The sequence below is a fragment of the Myripristis murdjan genome, chromosome 19, assembly GCF_902150065.1.
Source record: "Myripristis murdjan chromosome 19, fMyrMur1.1, whole genome shotgun sequence".
Lineage (NCBI taxonomy): Eukaryota > Metazoa > Chordata > Actinopteri > Holocentriformes > Holocentridae > Myripristis > Myripristis murdjan.
The window spans coordinates 1,740,159-1,762,698 of NC_043998.1; the positions used below are offsets into that span (position 1 = coordinate 1,740,159).

Below are 22,540 nucleotides of genomic sequence, written 5' to 3' on the forward strand. Positions count from 1 at the left end.
CGATCTATCTATCTATCTATCTATCTATCTATCTATCTATCTATCTATCTAACTAACTAATGGTAAATACAATGTAGGCCGCCTTTAAGTGCTTTTGGAAATAATAACACCATTGACTAAACTTTAAATGGATGTAGTATAGTACTATAGTAGAAATGGTAATTGTGTGTATTAAATAGCACAGACTTCATGAAAAACATCTCCAAACAGCCCTTTCTTTATTTATCATTCTATTCTATTTATCGTATTTATTGGTCGTTCTTTTGCCTCCGCGGTGATATTGGTTTTTTGCGATTGCCCTTGAAGGCACCGTAGTACTTTCTGGTCCAATTGCATTTGCCCTGAGCCAGATGATTGGTGACGAGTCGTGCCTGTGCTCTGCTTGCGTTTATTTTGGCTCCGCTACTCATTTGTGTCCCTGTCGCCGCCATTAAACAACACAGAGACGATGTAAACCATGGAGTGTGACGGATTTACAACATGAATGTCCGAGGTGTGCTTTTTTCTGCCTGAGGTTAACGCGTCTAGAAAGGTAAACATGTGAGAGAGGAAAGAGGTCGAAATAACTTGGATTGGGAAAGGTTTGATAGAGCAGGAGGAGGAGGACTGGACAGGGAGGGTTTGTTGTGTTCAGCAGCAGCCGAGAAAACAGCACAGCCGTGAGACGGTAAGAGTTTGCCATTTTTGTCTGATTTACAAGCCCGAAGATTTCCTCTTGTTCATTAATTGTACGTTTAAGAGAAGACTTCGTTAATTGCTTAAGTTGACGATATTTACGCTAGCTGCTCAGCTAATGTTAGCTATCATGCTAGCTAAAGCTAACAAGTACAAGTTAACATTACTAAGTTAACACACAAATAAAGAGCAGTAAGCAGTCTTGTAATGCTGTAATGCGTGGCCGCTAACCACGTTCAGTAATGTTGCCGATATGGGTAATGAACATCTGGCAGGCAATATTTTGTTATTAAGTCACACAGAAATCTCAGTGTGCCAATGTCATCGAAAATGACAACCTACCAGTGTATGAGATGCTGGGCAAAGAACATGAATTTCTTAGCCAGAAAAGCATTACAAAATCTTTACCTTTGATTTGGCCACGCCATTCGTTATCTTGTACTTATTGACCTTGGAGAGGATCCACACATTTCTTTTTGTCTCCTCTCTGATTGTGATTTATTGCTACAGCTAGACCTACTGGAAGAATCCATGATGACAGACCAGAGAATGAAGTGGGCCTGTGACTATTGCACCTATGAAAACTGGCCCTCTGCAATTAAATGCACCATGTGCCGTGCACAGAGGTCCAGGGGTCCCATCATCACCGAGGAACCCTTCAAAAGCAGTTCTGATCTGGACCATGGCCTGGAGTGGGACCCTCCCAGGACAGAGAGTGGCAACAGCCTCCTCATCTGCCCAGACTCCAGTGCCAGGCCCAGGGTCAAGCCTGCTAGTACTGCTGAGACCACTAATAAGTGGTCATGTCAGATGTGCACCTACTTGAACTGGCCCCGGGCCATCCGTTGTACGCAGTGCCTGTGCCAGCGCCAGAGGACCTGCAGCTCCACCGAGTCCCCCCAGACCTCAGGTTCCAACGCAGGCTGCCGCCCCACACCCCATTCCCCTGTCGACCCCTGTGAAGAGTACAACGACAGGAACAGACTCAACACCCACCAGCAGCACTGGACATGCACAGCTTGCACTTATCAGAACTGGCCCAAGACTAAGAAGTGTGTTGTGTGTGACCACCCCAAGCCCAACAACCAGGAAGCCATAGAGATAGCAGATTCTGTTGAGCCCTCGTCCATTATCAACGAACAGGACAGGGCTCGGTGGAGGGGAACTTGCAGTGGAGGTCAGATCCAGAGGAGGTCCTCTCCCACCTCCAAGAGAGAGGTGGAGGTGAAAATGGATTTCCAGAGGATAGAGTTAGCAGCCGCAGCCATGAGCACCAAAGATGAGCAAGAGGTCGACTTCAAAAAGCTAAAGCAGATTAAAAACCGAATGAGGAAAACAGACTGGCTGTTCCTCAGTGCTTGCGCAGGTAAGTTATTTATTTATATGTCATTACACATCATTTCCTCTTGGTTTGAGGGTGGGGTTTTCTAAATAAAATGACACATAGGGTTTTGACTAAGCTCTGTATATGTGTGAGAATACTTTTGACCTTATTCTTCTCTCTATGGCTCACCTAAATAGTCCAATTGGTACGAAAGCTCTCTATTCTTGTCTCAGCATTGCCATGGTAACAACGCTTCTATTGTAATGCCAACTTTTTATTTCCCTCCATGATGTCATGTGACAGAGTGAGATGCTCCAGTCCAGAGGCAATAGTTGTATTGTTTTGGTCCCAGTGGCTGTAGATTGAATTTCCCTGTAGTTCCTTTTGTTTCCGTGCAGATGGTGACCTCACCGAACATGGGCCAAGATTGGGTAGTGGTGTGAATCATTTGGTGTTTTGTTTATGAATGACAACACACATACACCATTGTTTTGACTCCAAACTTAAGAGTATGCTATAACAGAACTGGAATTATGACCTGTAGTTGTAGGTGAGACAAGGACTTGGCAAGCCCTGTCCTGGTTGTAGTAAATATGAGATGTTTTTTCCCCTCTTTTTTATACAAGGAGTTTGTTGGAGAAAGCTATCCGCTTCAGTGACACGATACTTGTCCTTAGCAGAGTAAAAAACGGTGCTGAATGGCAGTGTAATGAAGATGCCTCAGCACAGATCTAAATGGCTAGAAGGATTTGATCCAGCTCCCCACTGAACCCCTGGGTGCCCGCCTGTCCTTGCTGTGCTACTGAGTGTCTTTGAAAGAGTGAGTGTTTCCTGGCCGGTGGGGATGAATGAGCCGTCTGGGCAGCAGAGTGAGAGAGGAGCCCCTGGACCAGAGACTTCCCCTGGCTCTCAGTCAACAGACCCTGTAAACAGTGGTGCTTATGTGCTGAGCCAGGACCCCAGGAGGTAAAAATAGCCCTGACAAGACATGATCACCAGTCAAAAAAACAAAACCGTGCACACAGCGCATGATCAGCGTCCTCCTGACCTTCGCACTGAGTGTCCTCTCTGCTGTTTCTGCCTGGATGTTGTGCTCATTGTGGAGGAATAGAAAACATTGTTGTAAGGGTCATAGTGCGACACAGCGAGTTTATTTACCTATGTCCTACATATGCCTGACATCTGCTTTTCCAGGTCATTAACTGCCTTTACACTTTATGCTGAATAGGTTTGCTATGTGCTATATTTATGCCATAAGACCCCAGTTGTTTCAGTCATGTTAATTGTGCTACATTTGAGCTCTTCAAAGTAAGACCGCAGTGTTTGTCAGTGGAGGAAGCGTCTGAGCCAAACAGCCCATTATGGCCAAGCTAAGCACTTCCTCAGGTCTCACAACTTGATCTCACATTGCTCTACCGTTCCCCACATTTCAGGTCTGGTGTTGTTTCAGCGCTGCTTATTTGGGTCCAAATCGGACGATCCCATTGATTGTAGTTTTCCGTAAAAGGAAGCAGACACTGTTTGTGTAATATTGTTCTTTTGTTTCACTGTGCCAACAAAGACTGTAAGCGGCAAGCCTTCCTGTTGCAGAGTGAGTCTGTATAAAAACATCATGCTTACATTTGCCTATGGGCAGTGTTACACAAGTAAATGTGTACAGTTATCCAAGCTTGATTATGAATAGGATTATTGAACTCTGCTTGTTTGCCTCAGAGCGCTGAAAATGATCTTGTTGATTAGCTATAGCTGATTTTTCAGGCTGAACTCTGGTTATCTAACAGGCTAAAGCATGGCGTTCACCCACAGCCACACAATTCCAGCTGAAATAACAAGCCTACTTATTTTGCCAGATACTGTCACATAGCGAATATTATTTGTGACTCTTGATTTTGGCAACAAAACTATTATAAAACTTTACTATTTTACAACTAACATACAACAGTGGCAGCAACATGAAATGGTTAATTAAATGTGTCTATTTGCCCATTGTGCACAGATGTTTATGTAAACTAAAATGGTGATAAAAGATTATTCAAGATTAATTGTACAGCCTTAATCCATCCAGCTGTCCAATGAAGCTCACAATGTCCTTCACCTTTTTATGATGAGATGTCAAACATGGCATTCAGTATAACACAGCCATAATCATTTGGCATCTATTTCTGGAGCTGTGTTAGTAAAATGCCACCCAGCATGAGTAAAAGGAGACAGGATGTTCTTGGCACATTCCAGTCTAGATCCTCTCAAGGTAACTTGTCATAACTCTCTTCTGCCCTGCCAGCGAATGTCCTCACACAGGCAGTCTGTTAAAATTAGCCTGCACTTAAGCATTCGCTGTGCTACCTCTGCCTCTCATTTCAGTCGTAACAGATGTTGAGACTAGGGCCTCAGGAGGGAGGGGGGCAGGCACAGAGTTAATGTGCACAAATTGTCCTCCGTCTGCTGCAGCTCTTTCAGAGCTGCTGTTGTAAGCCGCACTGCTCTGGCTCTTCTGCTTTATAGTAGCCCAATAGATAGATAACTCTTGTCACACTCTGTCAGCTAGTGGCTACATCTAGAGCTGTTTGGCCCAGAGGTCATAGCCGAATTACAGTGTGACGTCAAAGGCTAGAGAGCCCAGCTCACTCTGCATGCTTCTCGCGTTTTTGCTCCCTTTCTCTTCTTGACGCATTAGGAATTTTCAACGCAAATTCCCCCAGATTTTAATATTAATTGGTAGTGACTAGAAACAGCATGATGTGCATTCACAGCTTGATAGATGATTCTGCAGTGCTTTTAATGAACATGACAAGCTGTCTGTTACATCTTGCTTTTCATTACAAGCAGGCACATCGGGCTGGAGCCATTCCAAAAGCCAGCCTAATCCATTTCCAAAGCATCGGCCTGTTTGAAAAGGATGCTCATTTCTACCGACAAAATTATGAATTTTTGCCATGCAGATGTATTCGAAATGGAGACAGAGGCGTTTGGTGTAGCAGATTTGAGTGCATTGTTGTGCCTCATGATGGAGTGGCAGCCTGACGGCGGAGGCTGTCTGTGTATAGGCCAGCACCGGAGTGTTGACAGGTGCTTAGAGTAAATCGTTGTTTTCAGGGAGCAGCATTGCCACCCTTGTTGCCTGAGCATGAAATTTAAACACTGTGATTGTGTGTCAGCCCCATCTATATCAGACCTGTGAGTCTTGGGGAAGCAAGTCTCAGAGTGTTCAGTCAGCTGCCAGTGTGATTCCCCCACAGGATGAACCAGGATAGAGAGGCACTGATCCATCTGTACTGTTTTAATGCCACCATTTGTTTCCTCCTCGGTGACCTTTTGCTCTCTGTATCTCCCCCCGGGCTGCAGGTGTGGTAGAGGGAGACCTGGCAGCAGTAGAGGCCTACAAGTCATCCGGCTGCGACATTGCCCGGCAGCTCACTGCCGATGAGGTGCGCCTACTCAACCGGTCCTCAGCTTTTGATGTAGGCTTCACCCTGGTCCATTTGGCCATCCGCTTCCAGAGGCAGGACATGCTGGCAATCCTCCTCACAGAGGTAAGTTCACCTATATAGACGCAATGGATGGGGACAGGAGGGGACAGCTTTGCTTTCACCACCACACAGGAAAGGGATTAAGAGGCACTAACTCTCAAATCTGCAGCACCTGTGTAGTTTGCAGTAATGCCATCTCCTTTGAGGAACAGGAGCTGTAAATATACTTTGAGCCAACTTAACAGGCTGTCCATTCATTCAACCCCTTTTACACGCACCTCTGTAAACACACACAGAAAATATAGAAGCACGCACAGAAGAGCAAGTAACTGTATGCACATTTCAGTGCATTTTCTAAGAAGATGATGCATTTTATAGGTATGTAGTACTTTTGTGATGCACATGTGTAGGGTGACTGCACATGTGCCATATTGTGAATCATTCAGAATCAAACAGTCAAGCTGGTTATAATACCAAAGAGGATGTCAGAGGTGTTTCTCTAACTCTTCAAGGGTATTTGGATATTTGGTGTACTTATGTATTATAACCACATAGGCCGATCATTGTTATAGCCCAGATTGGGCACTATATAGCCGATATAATGTCTACAATTACTAGGGAAGTGCACTTTAAGGATTAGGTAGAGGATTAGCCAGGCTGCAAATCTGCCATTGGTCCTTAATGGAGGTGATGCCACAGAGCTGTGGTATGCAGGGACGGCAGGCGGTGCACAGAAGGCCGCACAGTCACACCAGTGGTTGTGTTTGGACAGAGACAAGAGATGGCCTGTGTGCTGACTCTGTGCAGGCAGTAATGCCTGTGACGTTATGTAAACAACATATGACAGTGTTTAATCTTAACTATCATAAATATAAACAATGCTATTGCACTTCTTTATACAACAATAGATATCTAAATCTGAAATTCTGTATCTCTCCAGACTAAAAAATTGAAACATTGCTTATATGGTGGCGGCTTGGCTAGGAGGTAGAGAGGTTGTACGGTAATCAGAGGGTTCCCGGTTCAATCCCTGGCTCCTCCAGAGAGTCTGTCGAAGTGTTCTTGAGCAAGACACTGAACCCCTAAATGCTCCTGATGGGCAGCTTGGCATCTTACATGGCAGCCTCTGCCATCAGTGTGTGAATGTGTGTGTGAATGGGTGAATGTGAGGCAAACACTAAGAGTCTTGAGTGGTCAGTAGACTAGAAAAGTGCTGTAGAAATGCAGTTTATATCTTATATGTGCCTCAAACATGCATTCACCGCCGTATTAGTGTGTTTACCTCTTCCATTGTGTGTGTATCCTAGGTGAACCAGCAGGCAGCAAAGTGCATCCCTTCCATGGTGTGCCCTGAGCTGACAGAGCAGATCCGCAGGGAGATCGCCGCCTCGCTGCACCAGCGCAAAGGAGACTTTACCTGTTACTTCCTCACTGACCTGGTCACGTTCACCCTGCCTGCAGGTGACCACTTGCCGCTGGCATCATTTCACTTATTGCCCTTGTCTTGTGTATGTCAATTAAAATCCCAGTCTAGTCATACATGAATTTAGTTTCAGCTTCCTGCCAGAAAAAAGTTTTTCTCACCTCATCAAACATCCAGGGTAAACAACACACACATCTGTCTCCTTATGTGTCCCTCCAGGAGGATTGACATTGAACCTTACAAGCAGCGTTCACTTTGTCAAGGCAAAATGGGAAAATAATCCCTCTTGTCATGTTTGGATTATATTCCTGTTTCAATTTCACACTCATCTGTAGAATTTTCCTTCAAACGATATAAATGTGCACCATTTCAGTGTGTGATATCAAATGTGTTTTTTTCCCCTCACGCTCGAGAATTGGAAGAATGGCGGCCAGCTTTGTAGTGCAGCTTTTCTCAGAAACAGCAGCTTGCTGTCCCTGTGGCGTAATGTCTTCACTGGAATGACATGCACTTTGCTTTTCAGAGCTACTAGTTGTATTCCGTTTCAGAGGCGCCCAAGCCGCCGGGATGAAAGATTATGTAGGGTTCACTGGTAGATTTGAATTTTTCTGTATGCGTCTGCTATGCCAAGTATTTCTGCACAGACCGAACTTGGCCCCAGGCCAGCTGCAGGGCTCTTTTTCTGTCTCTCTCTTTTCAGACTAAGCCAGTGCCATTCACCATTGAGCCAGAGAATAGCCACCAGTGTTCTGGCTGTGTGTGTGTACAGTTCAATACACACAGAAACACAACATGCTGTACAGAGCTCATGTTTACAGTGTGCCATTGACAAAATGTCAACCAATGAATGGGAGTCACAAAAGCCATCCCATCTGTGTCGTTACTGTAGACGTTTGTGTTGCCTCTGGTGCAGTGAGGCCATTAGCTGGTTCTAATGAGCATGAAAATACAATAATTTCCCCATGTATCTTTGCAGATATAGAGGACCTGCCGCCTGCTGTTCAAGAGAAGCTGTTCAATGAAGTGTTGGATCGTGATGTACAGAAAGGTAACAACCATCGTATACAATCATATCTATCAACCATTACTCTGCATCCACTCAAGTTCAGTCTTAAACTTTGTATGAATCTCAATTTTTAGTTTAATTGGTGAGTATTCATTAACTGATTTGTGGCTTATATGGGTGAGCACAGTGTGGCAGCTTTCAGATGTGTGCTGGTAAAGAAAGGCAGAGACTCGTGTCTCAGAGCCCCAGTCTGTTGCTCTGTTCTGTTCCAACCCGCCCCCACCTTCTGCCTCTCTCCTCTGTCCCCACTCTAATTAGGCTAATTGAGCTTTCTCGTTTCCCTCCCACGCACTTACCCAATGACACTCCTAGGACTTCACTCTGCGTGCAGGGGCGTGGGTGTGTGCATGCCTGCGTGCACGTGCGAGGTGTGCATCCTCCCACCTCCTGTCTTGAGTGTTGCTCTTTGGGTCTCAGGAGTCTCATGACCTATTTAAGCTCCCATAAACTGGGTTACAGGGGTTTGGTCGTTGCATAGATAATGGTTGAGGCATGAGTAAGGGCGTGTTCAGCTATATCTTGGCAGACAAACCGGAGAAAAGCAGGTTGTGTGATGCTCAGTTTTTTTCTATAACAACTAACTGCCATAGCTTTCATGTTCAGCCCGCAACTCACAATACAGCAAATACACACCCATACTGACTCTTTGTGTTATGAGTAGCAGCTACTACCAACTTTTATAGCAATTTTATTCTGGTTGGTGTGAGCTGTCACATTCTTATCACATACAACACAGTCCATGTCATGTTCTCATCAAAAACCTTTTTTACTTCTGTTCACCTTGATGTCATTTCTCTTGTCTTCACTGTAAATAAAAAAAATCACTTGTAGTTTCACAAAAGTGGAGAAACAGAAACATGGCCAAAGATAAGTACTGAGAGGCTAATAATGTCAACTGTCTCCCTATGATGTTTTCGTATATCTGTCTGTGCAGAGCTGGAAGAGGAGTCTCCCGTCATCAACTGGTCTCTGGAGCTTGGCACACGCCTCGACAGTCGGCTCTATGCGTTGTGGAACCGCACTGCTGGGGACTGTCTGCTGGACTCTGTGCTGCAGGCCACCTGGGGCATCTACGACAAGGACTCTGTCCTCCGCAAAACGCTCCATGACAGCCTGCATGACTGCTCGCACTGGTGAGGCTCCTCATGTTTTTGTTTTGTTACATTATTGGCAACCATCACTACAAGGAATTTAGTTTGACTTATTGGTATTCAAGGTGTTTCAGTCTGTTTTTGTCATCACTTACTTGAAAAAGGAAGTGTTTGAATATTTTAGTCAACCATCAACCACCAGGAAGATAAATATTGGTCATGGAAAGGTCACAAGAAAGTCACGAAAACTTAAAAAGAAAAAGTCTGGGAACCCTGCCTGTAACTAACTCCACTCACTGCAGTTATGGCTTTGGAAGTCTTCAGTCTGTATTCCACTTCATGGATGTGTCTTGACCAGCAGTGCTTAAAAGCAAAAGGTTCTGCTGGTTGTCCCAAGCCACTGGAATGCCATTGCATGTCATGCCCAGCTGGAAGTCGTACTGTGGTTTCATTTGACTACAGACTCAAGCTACAAGGCCCCATTACCTCAGGATATTTACATACTTCCCTCACACAGTCAAATAGAGTAGATATGGTTGCTTAGTAAATAAGAGATAATTTATGTGCATACTGTGTATGGCTATATGTGCAGTACCTATATGCTTTTTAGTTTTAGATATGAATGCTTTTTTATATATAGGTCTTGAAAATGTTTTTCTCAGTGCACTACTTTTGTTGTTTGACTTGCACTCTGATTCTGCTGCCTCTTTCTACTTTTAAGGCTTGTTTTAGGGCTGAAATTGGTCCAATATTTGAATGTGTATTGCTTGGATGTGTAACTATAAGAAACCGATGGTAATGGGTGTATTCCTTTGCAATGGTTTTGTAGGTTTTACACACGCTGGAAGGAGTGGGAGTCGTGGTATTCGCAGAGCTTCGGCCTACATTTCTCTCTGCGAGAAGAGCAATGGCAGGAGGACTGGGCGTTTATTCTCTCTCTGGCCAGCCAGGTAATTGCAGCATCTCTAATTCTCTGACTTACTCACTTCCTTCCTTCAAAATAAAGTGAAAGGTAGGGAATGCCCAGATGCGTTGTCGGAGACGTGTTTTTAATCTTATAAATGTTTTCAAGACTTTTATGTGCTGATAGAAATTCAGAGCTGAATGAGGATCAGGAGAAAAATATCTGTTGAAGAAATGGAGTTCATGAACTCACATTAGTTGAGAGAGAATGAACACTGGCAGTTAAGGATACCTGGCTGAGATATGCATTGTAAAAGTAAGTCAAAGAAAGTCATGATATCAAAGATAATCCAGGAGTGTTGCCTCAGAACAAAATGAGAGAAAGAGAGAAGTACAGAGCAGACTCAGTGAATCAGACAGATCTGGGGAACATGGATTGTGTGAGAGCAAATAGATGAGAAGCAGGAGGGAGAGGAGGGGCACAAGCAATTAAGGTAGATCCACTAAGATGTTGTTGTAGGCTGACAGCTCATCTGCCTGGCTGGCACGCCTGCTGACGCAGCACTCTTCCCCAGCATGTGACCTGCGGATTACAGGCATTTATCTAGGGAAGCCACTCCACTGGCAGTATAAACAAACACTACAAAAGCTGCCATGCGATAACCATGTCTGAGGCTTCAGCAGTGGGGAGCGAAGCAATCCAAGGGATAAGATCAGCCTTTATATCCCTTAAGTATGGATGACTTTGAAGTCCCCTTTTAGCATGAAATGTTATTGTTTCTGTGTCTAAGATGAGTTACATAATCTTCTTTCAAGATTAAAGTCAGGGCGTTTTTGCTTTAGATGGCACAATGTTTTTAGTTGTCTTAATATTGAGTGTACAATTGGAAAAGTGCATACAGTTATATCTGCTTCATCATCAATCATTTATGCATTGTATCCTTTTTGCTGTGTTTTCATATCTGCACAGCCCGGGGCCAGCCTGGAGCAGACCCACATTTTTGTTCTCGCACACATTCTTCGCAGACCGATCATAGTCTACGGAGTGAAATACTACAAGAGTTTCCGTGGAGAAACGTTAGGCTACACCCGTTTTCAAGGTGAGCGGGAGCTGGGGTGAACCTGGAGGTTTTGAAAAGATACTGGTACACTGACATGGTCGTCATTTACACAGCATCTCTGTGCTTATAGATAGGTACCTGAATGATATTTGACATCTCTCTAAGATACTGCCATTAATTCAGCCATTAATTCTATCATGGATTTGGTTAAAATATTAGAACTCAGTACACCTGGGTCAAGTGAGCTCTGTGGTTACAGTGAGCCCTGCCTACAGCATTGATGTATATTACCTGGGAGAAAAGCAGCTAGAGATTTTCACAAATGCTGGGAATGAAGAGCTGCTATGTAACACTTTGACACAAAATATCTTCATCTGAAGCAGACTGAACTGCCTGAAATGTAATTTGAATCAAACATAACTGAACCATGGAAAATAATGACCACAGAATATGCTACGATAAGCCAAGGAGGGTTCAGTAATGCTGCCATGGCTCCAGTCAGCATTGCACGCTAATTGGCTGGTGATTGGTATTGTGTGCCTGGAGCAGGAAGAGGGCCCAGTGGAAGCCAAGTCATGGAGGAGGAGGGAGGGTGGATTCATGAAAAAGCAGGGCACCAGGCTGCACCAGGGAGCAGCGCTGCTCTCCCTCCTCGCTGCTCACAATGGGCCAGTTGTTTTCAATCGGCTGGAACGCAGCCACCGCTAGTGTCAAGTCAGATACTAGATGGTGTTCAGCCCCAAGCGGCATTCACACACACTGTAATTTGAGTGTAAAACTATGGTGCCTTTTCCCCTCTGGGCGGCTCAAGTGTCTTTGTCACGGCGTGCAGTAGCTCCCAGCCGGTCTGACCTGTCTGAAACTGTGCCGTCTCCTCAGGTGTGTACCTGCCTCTGTTATGGGAGCAGAGCTTCTGCTGGAAGAGCCCCATTGCGCTGGGGTACACAAGGGGCCACTTCTCGGCCCTGGTGGCCATGGAGAACGATGGCTATGACAATCGCGGCGCTGGCGCCAACCTCAATACGGACGATGATGTCACGGTCACCTTCTTGCCACTGGTGGATAGTGAGAAGAAGCTCCTGCACATTCACTTTCTGTCAGCACAAGAGGTAGGCACCGTTAATGAGTGCTCGTGTTTCTGTGTGTTTTATGCAGCGCATTTTTTCTCGGGTAGTGGATTTTGTGACGTATGACTGTGGCCACCACTAGGTTTGTGTTAAATATGTTCCAGTTTGGCGCCGGATGACTAATGCAGTGTTTGTCTGTGACTCAGATGGGCAACGAGGAGCAGCAGGAGAAGCTGCTGAGGGAATGGCTGGACTGCTGCGTGACAGAAGGAGGCATGCTGGCAGCCATGCAGAAGAGCTCCCGCCGCCGTAACCACCCCCTGGTCACCCAGATGGTGGAGAAGTGGTTGGACAGATACCGCCAGATCCGCCCCTGCGCCTCTCTCTCAGACGGAGAGGAGGAGGAGGATGAAGATGAGTGAGGGAGAGAGCTGGTAACTACAAGACTGGACACCCACTGCAGTCCGTGGGCTCTGGACGAGTACCTTACTATCAAGATTTTTTTTTCCTATCCCCTAAGTGTAAATTGTAACTTGTAACAATGCATGTATACTGTAAGCTCTGTGATAGGAAAAAAATACCAGCACCAAGGAACAGTTTCCTGATTATTGCTCCTGTGAAAGCACATTCTGTATGCTTTCCTCCTAGTTTGCCCCCCCGTCCTCAGATTTTTTCCCTTATTTGTTATGAAAGTAATTATCTCGCAGTACTCAGAGAGAAATACTAGCACATATAGGAACATATATTTAAAGGAAATCCCGAAGCTGCACTTCATGAGAAATTTTATTTACAGAAATGCCTGACAGAAATTTTGCTTAAAAACCGAGAGCATTATAATCCTTGTGTGTCTATCAAGGTTTAAAAAGCACCTGTTTTCCTGATCGTTAATCCCTTTGCAAGCCTTTGGCGAACCCCCCCTCTCCCTCCTCTGAGGTTGGATTCTATTTATTTGTTTAGGAGAGTTTAGCGTGCAGGGGCAATACCCTAATTTTGCCCTGTTTTCATTTTGTGTTTTGTTTGATTCATCTAATCTTGAAGAATTTTCTGTTGCACAGATATGCATACATTCTGAGGAGAGAAAAAAATGTACAAGTTTACTGACATTTTTATGTGTGATTTAGTACCTCATTTTGATGTTAGAGTGGGTGGTGGTGATGCTGGTGGGAAGAATGAGAAAACCAAACACTCTGCCTCTTTCTATGGAGTGCATTAACATTAAATGACTCACTCACATCCTTGTTGTCGTTTGCATTTTTTGCATTTGCATTTTTGTGTTTGACTTTAAAGTTTGTCTTGCTTCAGTCTTTTTTTTTTTTTTTACCATCACAAAAAAGTACTCCATAAAAAGCTCAGTGGATCATTAGAGAGCAATCTTTCAAAGTTTGATTTACCAGTGACAGTTGCTGATGACATGCATGTAAACATATAAAACTTTAAGATAAAGAACAATTTAAGACTCGACAAACTTTAATCTGTAAAACTTTTCTCAAAGTGAGAGAAGAGAAAAGTCTTCCAGAGGAAGTGTGTTGTACCATTTAATTTTCTATTAGTGCAGTGATCTGCCTTCTTCACTATAAAAAATAGACCTTTTTCAGAGCAGCCATTTTGGCATGAAATTGCACGGGTAAACACAGGTGTTACTAATGACATTAATTAAGGTTTTTAAAGCATAGCAGAGGCTTCTCATGGAACCAGCATCAACAATAGCAGGACTCTGGCTGTTAGACCTAAATGAAACAGAATCTTAATTAATGTCATTAGTAACACCTGTATTTACTTTGATATTCATGTCAAAACAGCTGCTGTGAAAAAAGGTGTATTGGGATAATTTTATCATTATGGCATTTTTTCCCCTCAGGAAAATAAGACAAAATATAACCTAAATCACATTAAAATAGACACTTTTTGGAGTATACAGCAGCAGCCTATTATTACATAGTCTTTCTTTGGGGAAAAATTAAAATTATATACATTTTTTCATTGCAAATTATGAGGAAAAAAACCTAATTGAAAACTGTTGCAGCTGTAAGTGGCAGTGAGCGGTGTCCAAGCGCAGAAGGCTGTCTTCGCCTCACAGTGACCCTCAGAAGAATTTGAAAACGTGCCACATGCAGTAACAACCACGGCGTTGGCAAGGAGAAAGAGCTGGCCGTCTGGGGACGTGAACCCGGGGTCTTTGTACCTCCACTGAGGTGACATGGCTCTGCACACTCAAAAATCACACATCATTCTGCTTGTTTTGGCTGTTTGGTGAAGACTGATCAAATATTAAGCAATACAGAAAATGATTTTACCAGTACAAATTACATGAAGATGTTCAATATCACTTTGGCCTCACTGTGACATTTCTGAGCCAAGTTTGAAACATCATATCTAATATTTAAGGAATCTGTAAGTTTTAGTAGTGTTAAAGAGAAGAGACTGAATTGGTTTTGCATATTTTGAAAAATATAGTATAGTGACAGACTTATGAATGTCAGCTCTAGAACATACAGAGTAATTTTAATGATTTTTTGAAGTTTGGAGTCTAAAATCTTTGAAAAACAACAATCGTTGTAATTAGCATTAAGTTATTTACACAATATAAGCTGCTCGCATTGGTAGCGCCCCCTAGTGATGAAACACAACACACTTGGATACATAAGCTTGTCTCTCAAATTCCAGATATCCTCGTGTGCTCATGATTTATGGCAAGTTTTGCAAAATTTGACTCACCTTCAGATTTTTAAAGGCAAATTTTGGGGAAACGGTATTGCATATCAAAAATCCCCTAAAATAACTTTAGTAAAAAATGAACCAAATTTGTAGGAGTAGTAGTCAAAAAATGGCTTTGGAAAAAATAAAGTATTGCAGGAAATCCTCCTAGGGGCACAATGGGATTTTTATTTATTTATTTATTTATTTATTTATGTATTTATTTATTTTTACATATGGCTAAATGTGTTTCCAACCAAGGAATTCAGGAAAAGTTTTGTTGCTTGTTCAGGATTCATGGACCGAAAGGTAAATATGTTATTGTAGCTCCGCCATCTGGCCCATTTGGTATACTTTTCGTTGTCTGAGCAAGGCTTGGTGACTTATACTTTTAGCAGAGGAGTACAAAAAGACAGAATCAACCGTCCCGAACAAAAAAAAACAGAGATCCATCTCTCCAGTGTGTGCTCCTAGTCCGGGTCGAGGGCCAGAGAACACACACCAATCTCGATGTTTTTGTGTTTGTTTTAACCCCTGCTCAAATTCAATGGAAGGGTCTTTTACACCTCCTCCCACGGATTTCCAGAATAAAGTATAAGCTTCTATTAATGTCATCCAATTTGTTTTAGCTGTTGTAAGCCAAGATTTCCCCCCCCCCCCCCCCCCCCCCCCCGGAGCCCGGCTTGTGTTGGAGATGAATTTTCAAAGGATTTTTGTCCTGTGCAGAGTGTGTTAACAGGTCATATGTGTCCAACTGTGAACATTTTGCTTATTTTCAAAACCCACTGCTGGCAGATGCACAGGCCTGTGCTACAATTCATTCTCTGTCAGTCCTGTGGCTGCCCCTCAGCAGGGCTTTCTAGATATATGGCGCCTCCTTGTGGCAGAGAGTGAAACTAGGTGCCACTAGGAAATAGGATCTAAAACACACTGTGCTGAAAATACTACATAGGCCGGATATGAAGTGTCACTTGTCAAGCACGCACAATCAGTACAGACAGTTGGTTCTCAGAATTGTATCTTTTATTTGAACTGCACTGAATGCTAAATGTTCACCTTGTACAAGAAACAAATACAAATACTCACACTAAAAACAAAACGTACTGCTGGCTGCCTCTTCTGCTATTGTTGGGACACTAAGTAGGAGTTTTGCTATTGCTCTTACAGAGTACAGGATGCCCCAAAGAACCTGGCCTTCAATAGAACAAAGAAAGTATAAGAAGAAGAGAGAGAGAGAGAGAGAGAGAGAGAGAGAGAGAGAGAGAGAGAGAGAGAGAGAGAGAGAGAGAGAGAGAGAGGGTGGATCACATAGGACTATGGTTATAGGAACATTTAACTAGGCAATACAAATCTAACAGGACTCTTCAAAACTCTTTTTAACACCAAAAACATGGGATGTGTCTTGTATATAAAAATACCACAATGGAGAGGATGAGGGAAGAGAGAAAATATCCAGACTACCCAGATTAGTAATTTCTTTTTTTTTCTTTTTCTTTTTCCTCAAGACAAAATTTTGGGAATAAACAATATCTGCAAAAAAGTGTTTTCCTGAGTCATTAAGGAATGAAGTTTGCTTTAACCCTTTCCTGTGCGTGGCGGTGTGACGTGTGCTGCTGTCCGAGGGGAGGGCGTCACAAACGGTCTATCTGCTGCTGCCGTCACTAAGGGAAAACGAGAGCGGTTTGTCCACTCGTTATCGCCAGAAACGTCCGTTCAGAGACGTGGGAGAGATGCAGAGACGTCCTCTTGAAATCCGGAGAGCCGGACGCACAGACGGCCTCTTAAATGATAACAGTGTTCTCCTCTTGAACGCTCACAAAGTCTTTCGTTTACCAATGATTGACACATTACTACAAAAAAACAAACCAAAACAAACCAAAACAAGTCAAACAGTCCTTCACTTCAACTCTGAGCTGCCGCCTCTCTCGTATAATTCACATCAACTCAAAGCCAGGTAGCAGTTACAGTCAAATACAGAGCGAGCGTTTTGTTGAGTGCTTTCGGCTGACAGTGCTGCTCGATTATTGACTTCATTCACATGTCGTCACAACATGACTCCTAGGCTAAGCAATGCGGCAGCGTGCTGGGATCTCACTGGCCGGAGAAACGAAATTTTTTTTTAAAAAAAATCCTGCAAACCGTGTGAAAGTGCCCTCCAGGGGTGCATACCTGCAACTGACAAGTGTGACACACCGTAGTTGACATAATACCATCAGGAAAGGGTTAAAACCCACTCTCTAGATTACTATTACTGATGAGCAATCTTGTCTTTTCCTTTTGTCTGATGAATGATAAATATATATAAGTCGATAATCCATTTTTAGTCTCATTTCTGCCTTTCACACTGAAGATTGAAAGAAAAAAAATATTCTCTTGTGAGGAATATTACAGAATGGACTGAGAGGGGGGGCCTAAACAACACACATTAGTTACATAAGGGTGGCGGGGTCGGGACGGGAGGATGGAGGAGGGCTTGGAGGAGTTGGGGATGAAGGTGGGGCGGGGTGGGTATTCAGGGAGGATAAGGTCCAGTAGCACATGATGTCAAAAGTTTCTCTTGTTCTCCCGTCAAGATGTGGGCCTACTTTTCCCATGAGCTCTGAGGTGTAGGAGGGGCGGGACAGAGTCTCATCGTGCGGCTGGCAAGTCTGTCCCGGAGCGCTAAAAACACTTGACTCTGTTTCCAGAATGACAGGCATGTCCCATAGAAGAAAAAAAAAAAAAAAAAAAAACCCAAAAAACAAAAGCAAAACATCATCATCAAAGAGTAAAGTTGGTACTGAACCCAAAGAGACAGAGAGAGTAAAAACTAAAACATTAAAAGTACAAATTCGCCGGAACACTTCACTTGTTCCCAGGTGCTGACTGAGTGACAGGCAGCCGCTTATGTTTCACTGTCTCTTGGTCCCAGTTGGTTGGTTGCTTTGTAATTGGTTGGTTGCTTGGTTTTGCGTTGAGTGTCGACTGGTCGGATGAGTTGTTGCCGTTGGAGCTCGTCTGCTGCTATTGCTCGGTGAGGTGCTCTCTGGTCTCGCCGTGTTTGGAGGGCTGGTTGGGCGATGGGGCCTGGGAGGGGTGTGTACCGGAGGGCAAGGTGTGGGCGATGGGCACTCCGCCTGGCACCATGCCCTCTAACGCCCCCGGGATCCCACCCGGAGCCACTCCAACCACACCTGGCGGGTACCTGGAGGTGAGGAAAATCAAATGTTAGCCTCACAGAGCGAGCAGAGGGCTCTGACAGGGTGACTCCCCAGGAGGAGGGAAAGCCCAGGGACAAGCCCACACCCCAACACCAAAGAGGAGAGGATTCTCTAAACCAGGTTTCTCAACCACTCGGCCAACACCTGAAGATCTGGGGACCCAAAATCATGAAAACACTAGAGAGTAATTTAAATTTTAGTATTTTCATAAATATGTAACACTGTTTTAAAAAGAGAGAACTATTTCAATATTTATGAGCAAATTTAAGTGTAATAATAATGTTTGCATCACTGCGTCTGACATGGCATCATGGCTGTGTCAATCAAACATGTCAATCATGACGTACCTCACCGCTGCAAGAGGCACGTTTCACATTTAGTCAGATGCAAGGTGATTTCTGAAACAGTTAAATGATGATCGGGCTGGCATTCTGATTCAAACTTCTGAAACTATGCAGCAGAGATAATCCAGATTACATGAAGTACAGATTTGTGTGGAGAGGCGATGATGTTGCTCATTAGTATCAAAGCAGCTTGGAGAAAAAGTTATGCTATGAAAAATCTTTTCTCTTTTACACAGAAATATCCTTTGTATGGTTAAATTGTGTGTTTTATGTTTCATTTTGTTTTATTAACCTTTAAGAACAAATTTACAGCAACAGCCTGGGAAGTGTTGGCACTATTTTTTTTATTATAGAGAAAATTCATTTTGTGGGCCTTCATTAAGAGGAGAAAGTAGGCCTTGAGGCGGCTGAGGTTGAGAAACCCTGCTCTAAACAAGTTGCACATCTAGCCCTACCACTTTACAATCACTAGCTATGCAATATCCTGGCACAACAAAACTTCACCGAGGCAAATCCACAATAGCGCCATTCAAAAAAAAAAAAAAAAAACAGGGAAAAGAGGATGATACAGCCCAGAGCTGCGTAATCCAACAGAATTCAACAGCCCATAACCCTCAAGAAGGAAACCCACCAAGCATGACACCATCCATAAAAGTGAATGGCAGCACATCATGCTTACTGGACAGTCAAACCCCACATTTGCTAGCATCTCTACTTGGTGTTAGATGAGTACTGGGGACTGAATAGGGGATTATAGAAGGGAGGGGGCACAGTATTGGCACACAGTAGATCAGGTGAGAGGGTCTATCCAGGACCGCCAGACAGAGGCTGGTCGGCCCGGATGGTCGTATTTACCTGCTCCTGATCTAGGCATTAATTTTGTCTTGGGGGACACCAGTTGTTAGGGCCGGAAGAGTTTGGTTCACTTGGCTGTGTGAGAGAAGCACATGGAGGCGGACATGCTGAGATCAGGATGGTCCCACAACGGGATAGGGTGGAGGCAGAGCTACCCTACCTGCTAATATCACTACACAGGAGAGGTGGGGGAGGGCGCACTAGTGTCTACGGCAGAACACCTATACTAGGTTATAGGCCTAGGGAAAGGTTCAGAGATTCATTCTGATATGGTTAAGCAAACATTGAGAAATTATTTGTAAATCATAACAAAATGGAACTGAACAGAATAAATACAGGCAAGCAGATAAAGCAAAAGTAAACAAATATTGTCTCTTTCTGTGACAAATTTAATCATGAACTATACCAACATAAAGCAGCAAGCACCTGTAGAATATGATGCTAATCACTGACATATTGAGATAAAACAGGGCTGGGCGATATAGTGATATATTGATATTGTGATATGAGACTAGATAACATCTGCGATTTTGGATACTGTAATATCAAGATATGGCATCCTGGTTTTAAAGGCTGCATAACAGTATAACAAGGCGATTTGCTGAACTTTTTACATCTGTTTTAGTCATTCTGTTATTTTCCTGTTTGACCAACATACATATTACTAATGAATGATTGTCAAAAATCTTTTGTGTATAAATATCCCATAAAAGCATCAGCTAGCCCTACAATACTGCCATAACATCAATATCAAGGTATTCAAAGATATCGTGATTTTTTCCATATCGCCCAGACTTTAGATTAAATGCTAAAAAAAGTTTCTTTAAGGGGAACAAGCGGCCTAGCTTTGCATGTTTGCATGTCCAGATCCTACCTGTAGGCGGCGCCGTTGAGCTCAGGGTGGACGCCTGGCTGGTCCATAACTGCCCATGGTGCCGTGGTGACAAAGAACTCCTTATTGACGCAGTTTCTTAGGCTGTCAGGGATACGGCCTGTAATGTGAGCAGAAGCCCCCACCCCAACACACACACACACACACACACACACACACACACACACACACAGTTAATGGCAACGGAGCTCACCGACATAAATCACACACACTAAAAGGCCATAACTTGTTGCAGGGGATGAAAGACCAGAGGACGCCTATGCGTTAATGAGTTCAGGCTGACAAACATATCTGGCTTGGATACACAAACGCAAATTAAGATCATTTAACAATCTGGATGTTATCTGGGAGGCCAAACCCTGGGCTCTGCTCGGCTCGGCTCTGCTCTGTTGTGCATTGGGAGGCTAATGATGACATCTATTAAGAGGCCCAGATTTAATAACGGCTGCCCAGGGCCTATTGAAGTGGAAATGTGACATCTGGGAAAGAAAGACGTGCATCAGATCAGATAGTAGACTGAGTCTGAGGGGTGCAGTGGGGGTGGGGGATGGGGAGGTCCTGGATGTGAGTATAAAGCTGTGCAGGGGCGCAGAGAAAGAGGATTTGATGTATGTTAGAACAAGCTGTTACTGCTGAAGGTAGGCCTGCTGTTTGACGACTAACAAAATTCGTGACTACATTATGCATGGATTAGACTAGAATGCTTCAGTCATTCCTTGAGAGCACCATACCAGGACTGTTGCATGTGCGTGTGTGTGTGCGTGTGTGTGTGCATGTGTGTGTGTGTGAGAGAGAGAGAGAGAGAGAGAGAGAGAGAGAGAGAGAGAGAGAGTGCGGTGATGGCATACCAGTGATGGCTCTTCGGATCTCGGTGGCAGCTGCCTCCCTCATCTCCAGAGAGGCCTGCTCACTGTACCAGGCTGTGTGTGGTGTGCAGATCAGGTTGGGAGCGTCTTTCAGAGGACCCTGCGCAAAACTACAACACAGACAGAGGAGGAGGGGAGAGACACAATGACACTGAGAAATATTTAAAAAAAAAAAAAAAACCTGGGGCAAGTGAAACCGGGAGTCCATGCATTTTTTGGGAATCGACATTTCCGTCACATCACATCAACACTTTTACCCAAAGCATCTTCCAGCCGTCAAACCAACCATATATCACAGTCTTCAATGGCAAAGCCTTCAATAGGAATAAGTAGGAAATTTTTAAAAATTAAGTGCTGAGCAATGAGCATTTGTTGTAAAAAAAAAATATATATATATATAGTTAGATCAGCTTGGCGTGACTAGCCCCACAAATGGTTAAATTTTGTTCCAGATTATGTTAAATGTCACACCTGTCACTCCTGTGTATAAAGTGCCAGTATTGGTTGTATGGCCATTAGTTGTTTGTATTAGAATATTGCAGAGTCCATTTCTTTTGTTTTCGTCTTCCAGTGAATACATGAAATATGGCCGACATTAGATGACGCTGCAGAACAATAACAACCTGCTGAATAATAATCAATTGTTGAAAGATTCTTTCCATTTTTCTCAAGAATGTGTTTTTTGACAATTAGAAAGCCTATTTATTCAACTCAGATGATGGTAACTCATTTACATTCTTTTTTTGTGCAAAATTTCAAAGGTCTTTGTAAAATTCGCATATTAGTGGGAAGGAAAGAGCGAGAGAAAATGTTAATGTCTTTTCGTCTGCTATAAACTTCACCTCTCTTGCTATTTTTCCTCTCATCCGGAATTGAAAACAGATACTCTGCATCCCCCCACCTCTTCTTCCTCCATCTTTGCAGCCCCGTGCCTGGCTCGTGCATCTGTGTGTGTGTGTGTGTGTGTGTGTTTGTGTGTGTGCACATCGCCTCGGCGATGACCTGAATCAGCGTCGCGTCGCGTGGGATTGGAGGAGCCTGAGTTATGAAACACTCCCCTGTTGACATATTGGGTCAGTGGAGCATGAGCACAGTGCAGCCGGCTCATCAGGCCGGATTTCACAGTCTTCTCGACCAGCCAGTCAGCCGAGCAGCCGGCCAGAAAAGCAGCAGCCTCCGCACTCCCTAACAGCCCTGATGCGTGAACAACACATCAACACCAGTTACCCTTGAAGATGGGGAAACACGGCCCTTTAAAAAAGCGGTAAACTGGGAGGCATGTCGAGCTGTTTACCCTCCGGTGAGCGCCGGAGTGCAAACAGAAATGGGGAAGATGGAGAGTGCACGCACAAACACACACAGCGCCCCCCACCCCCCCCTGCACCTTTAACTGTATTTAGTTTCCTCTGACAGGAAAGGCAGCTCTCCATCTCCTGTGTGTGGGGTTGAATTCCATCTCTCATTACCATCAGAGCCCTGCAGGGGCCATTCAGCTGAGCATGAGATGCCCATAGCCACCATTCCTCCCTGTCTGTTGGTCTGCTTCTGTCTTGTCACCTTGCCCACCTAATCCTTCGCTCCTTCCTGCTCACACATCTATTTTCCTCTGTAT

At 44.0% G+C, this 22,540-nt stretch overlaps 2 protein-coding genes across 7 annotated transcripts in view; one reads left to right on the forward strand and one right to left on the reverse strand.

Moving 5' to 3' along the window:
• The first annotated feature begins 358 nt into the window (after window positions 1-358).
• Window positions 359-13,310, forward strand: zranb1a (zinc finger, RAN-binding domain containing 1a). 2 transcript variants are annotated; one of them, XM_030077491.1, is made up of 10 exons: window positions 359-667; window positions 1,190-2,041; window positions 5,342-5,529; window positions 6,774-6,927; window positions 7,866-7,937; window positions 8,890-9,088; window positions 9,876-9,996; window positions 10,920-11,049; window positions 11,890-12,119; window positions 12,284-13,310. In XM_030077491.1, exons 2-10 carry the CDS (start codon window positions 1,207-1,209, stop codon window positions 12,497-12,499), a joined length of 2,145 nt encoding a protein of 714 aa, XP_029933351.1. In that variant the 5' UTR covers window positions 359-667; window positions 1,190-1,206; the 3' UTR covers window positions 12,500-13,310. The 2 variants fall into 2 exon arrangements, with proteins under 2 accessions (XP_029933351.1, XP_029933350.1); XM_030077490.1 differs by having other exon boundaries at window positions 360-667; window positions 1,186-2,041.
• Window positions 13,311-15,772: 2,462 nt separating this feature from the next.
• Window positions 15,773-22,540, reverse strand: part of LOC115377618 (C-terminal-binding protein 2) — a 95,721-nt gene continuing 88,953 nt past the window's right edge. For 3 of the 5 annotated variants that reach the window (XM_030077487.1, XM_030077488.1, XM_030077489.1), the window contains 3 exons: window positions 20,911-21,038; window positions 20,045-20,162; window positions 17,775-17,955 (listed from right to left, as the gene is read on the reverse strand). In XM_030077487.1, coding sequence (XP_029933347.1) covers window positions 17,775-17,955; window positions 20,045-20,162; window positions 20,911-21,038 — 427 coding nt within the window. Of the gene's footprint in view, window positions 17,956-19,170; window positions 19,246-20,044; window positions 20,163-20,910; window positions 21,039-22,540 lie in introns of all 5 variants that reach the window. The other 2 variants (XM_030077485.1, XM_030077484.1) reach the window with 2 other exon arrangements.

What these genes read in the sequence shown, in the direction of transcription:
- zranb1a (XM_030077491.1), top strand. Translation starts at nt 1,207, where the DNA reads ATGATGACAGACCAGAGAATGAAGTGGGCCTGTGACTATTGCACCTAT. An exon ending in CTGCATGACTGCTCGCACTG is followed by an intron (nt 9,089 to 9,875) that starts GTGAGGCTCCTC and finishes ATGGTTTTGTAG; the next exon opens with GTTTTACACACGCTGGAAGG. An exon ending in ACTTTCTGTCAGCACAAGAG is followed by an intron (nt 12,120 to 12,283) that starts GTAGGCACCGTT and finishes TCTGTGACTCAG; the next exon opens with ATGGGCAACGAGGAGCAGCA.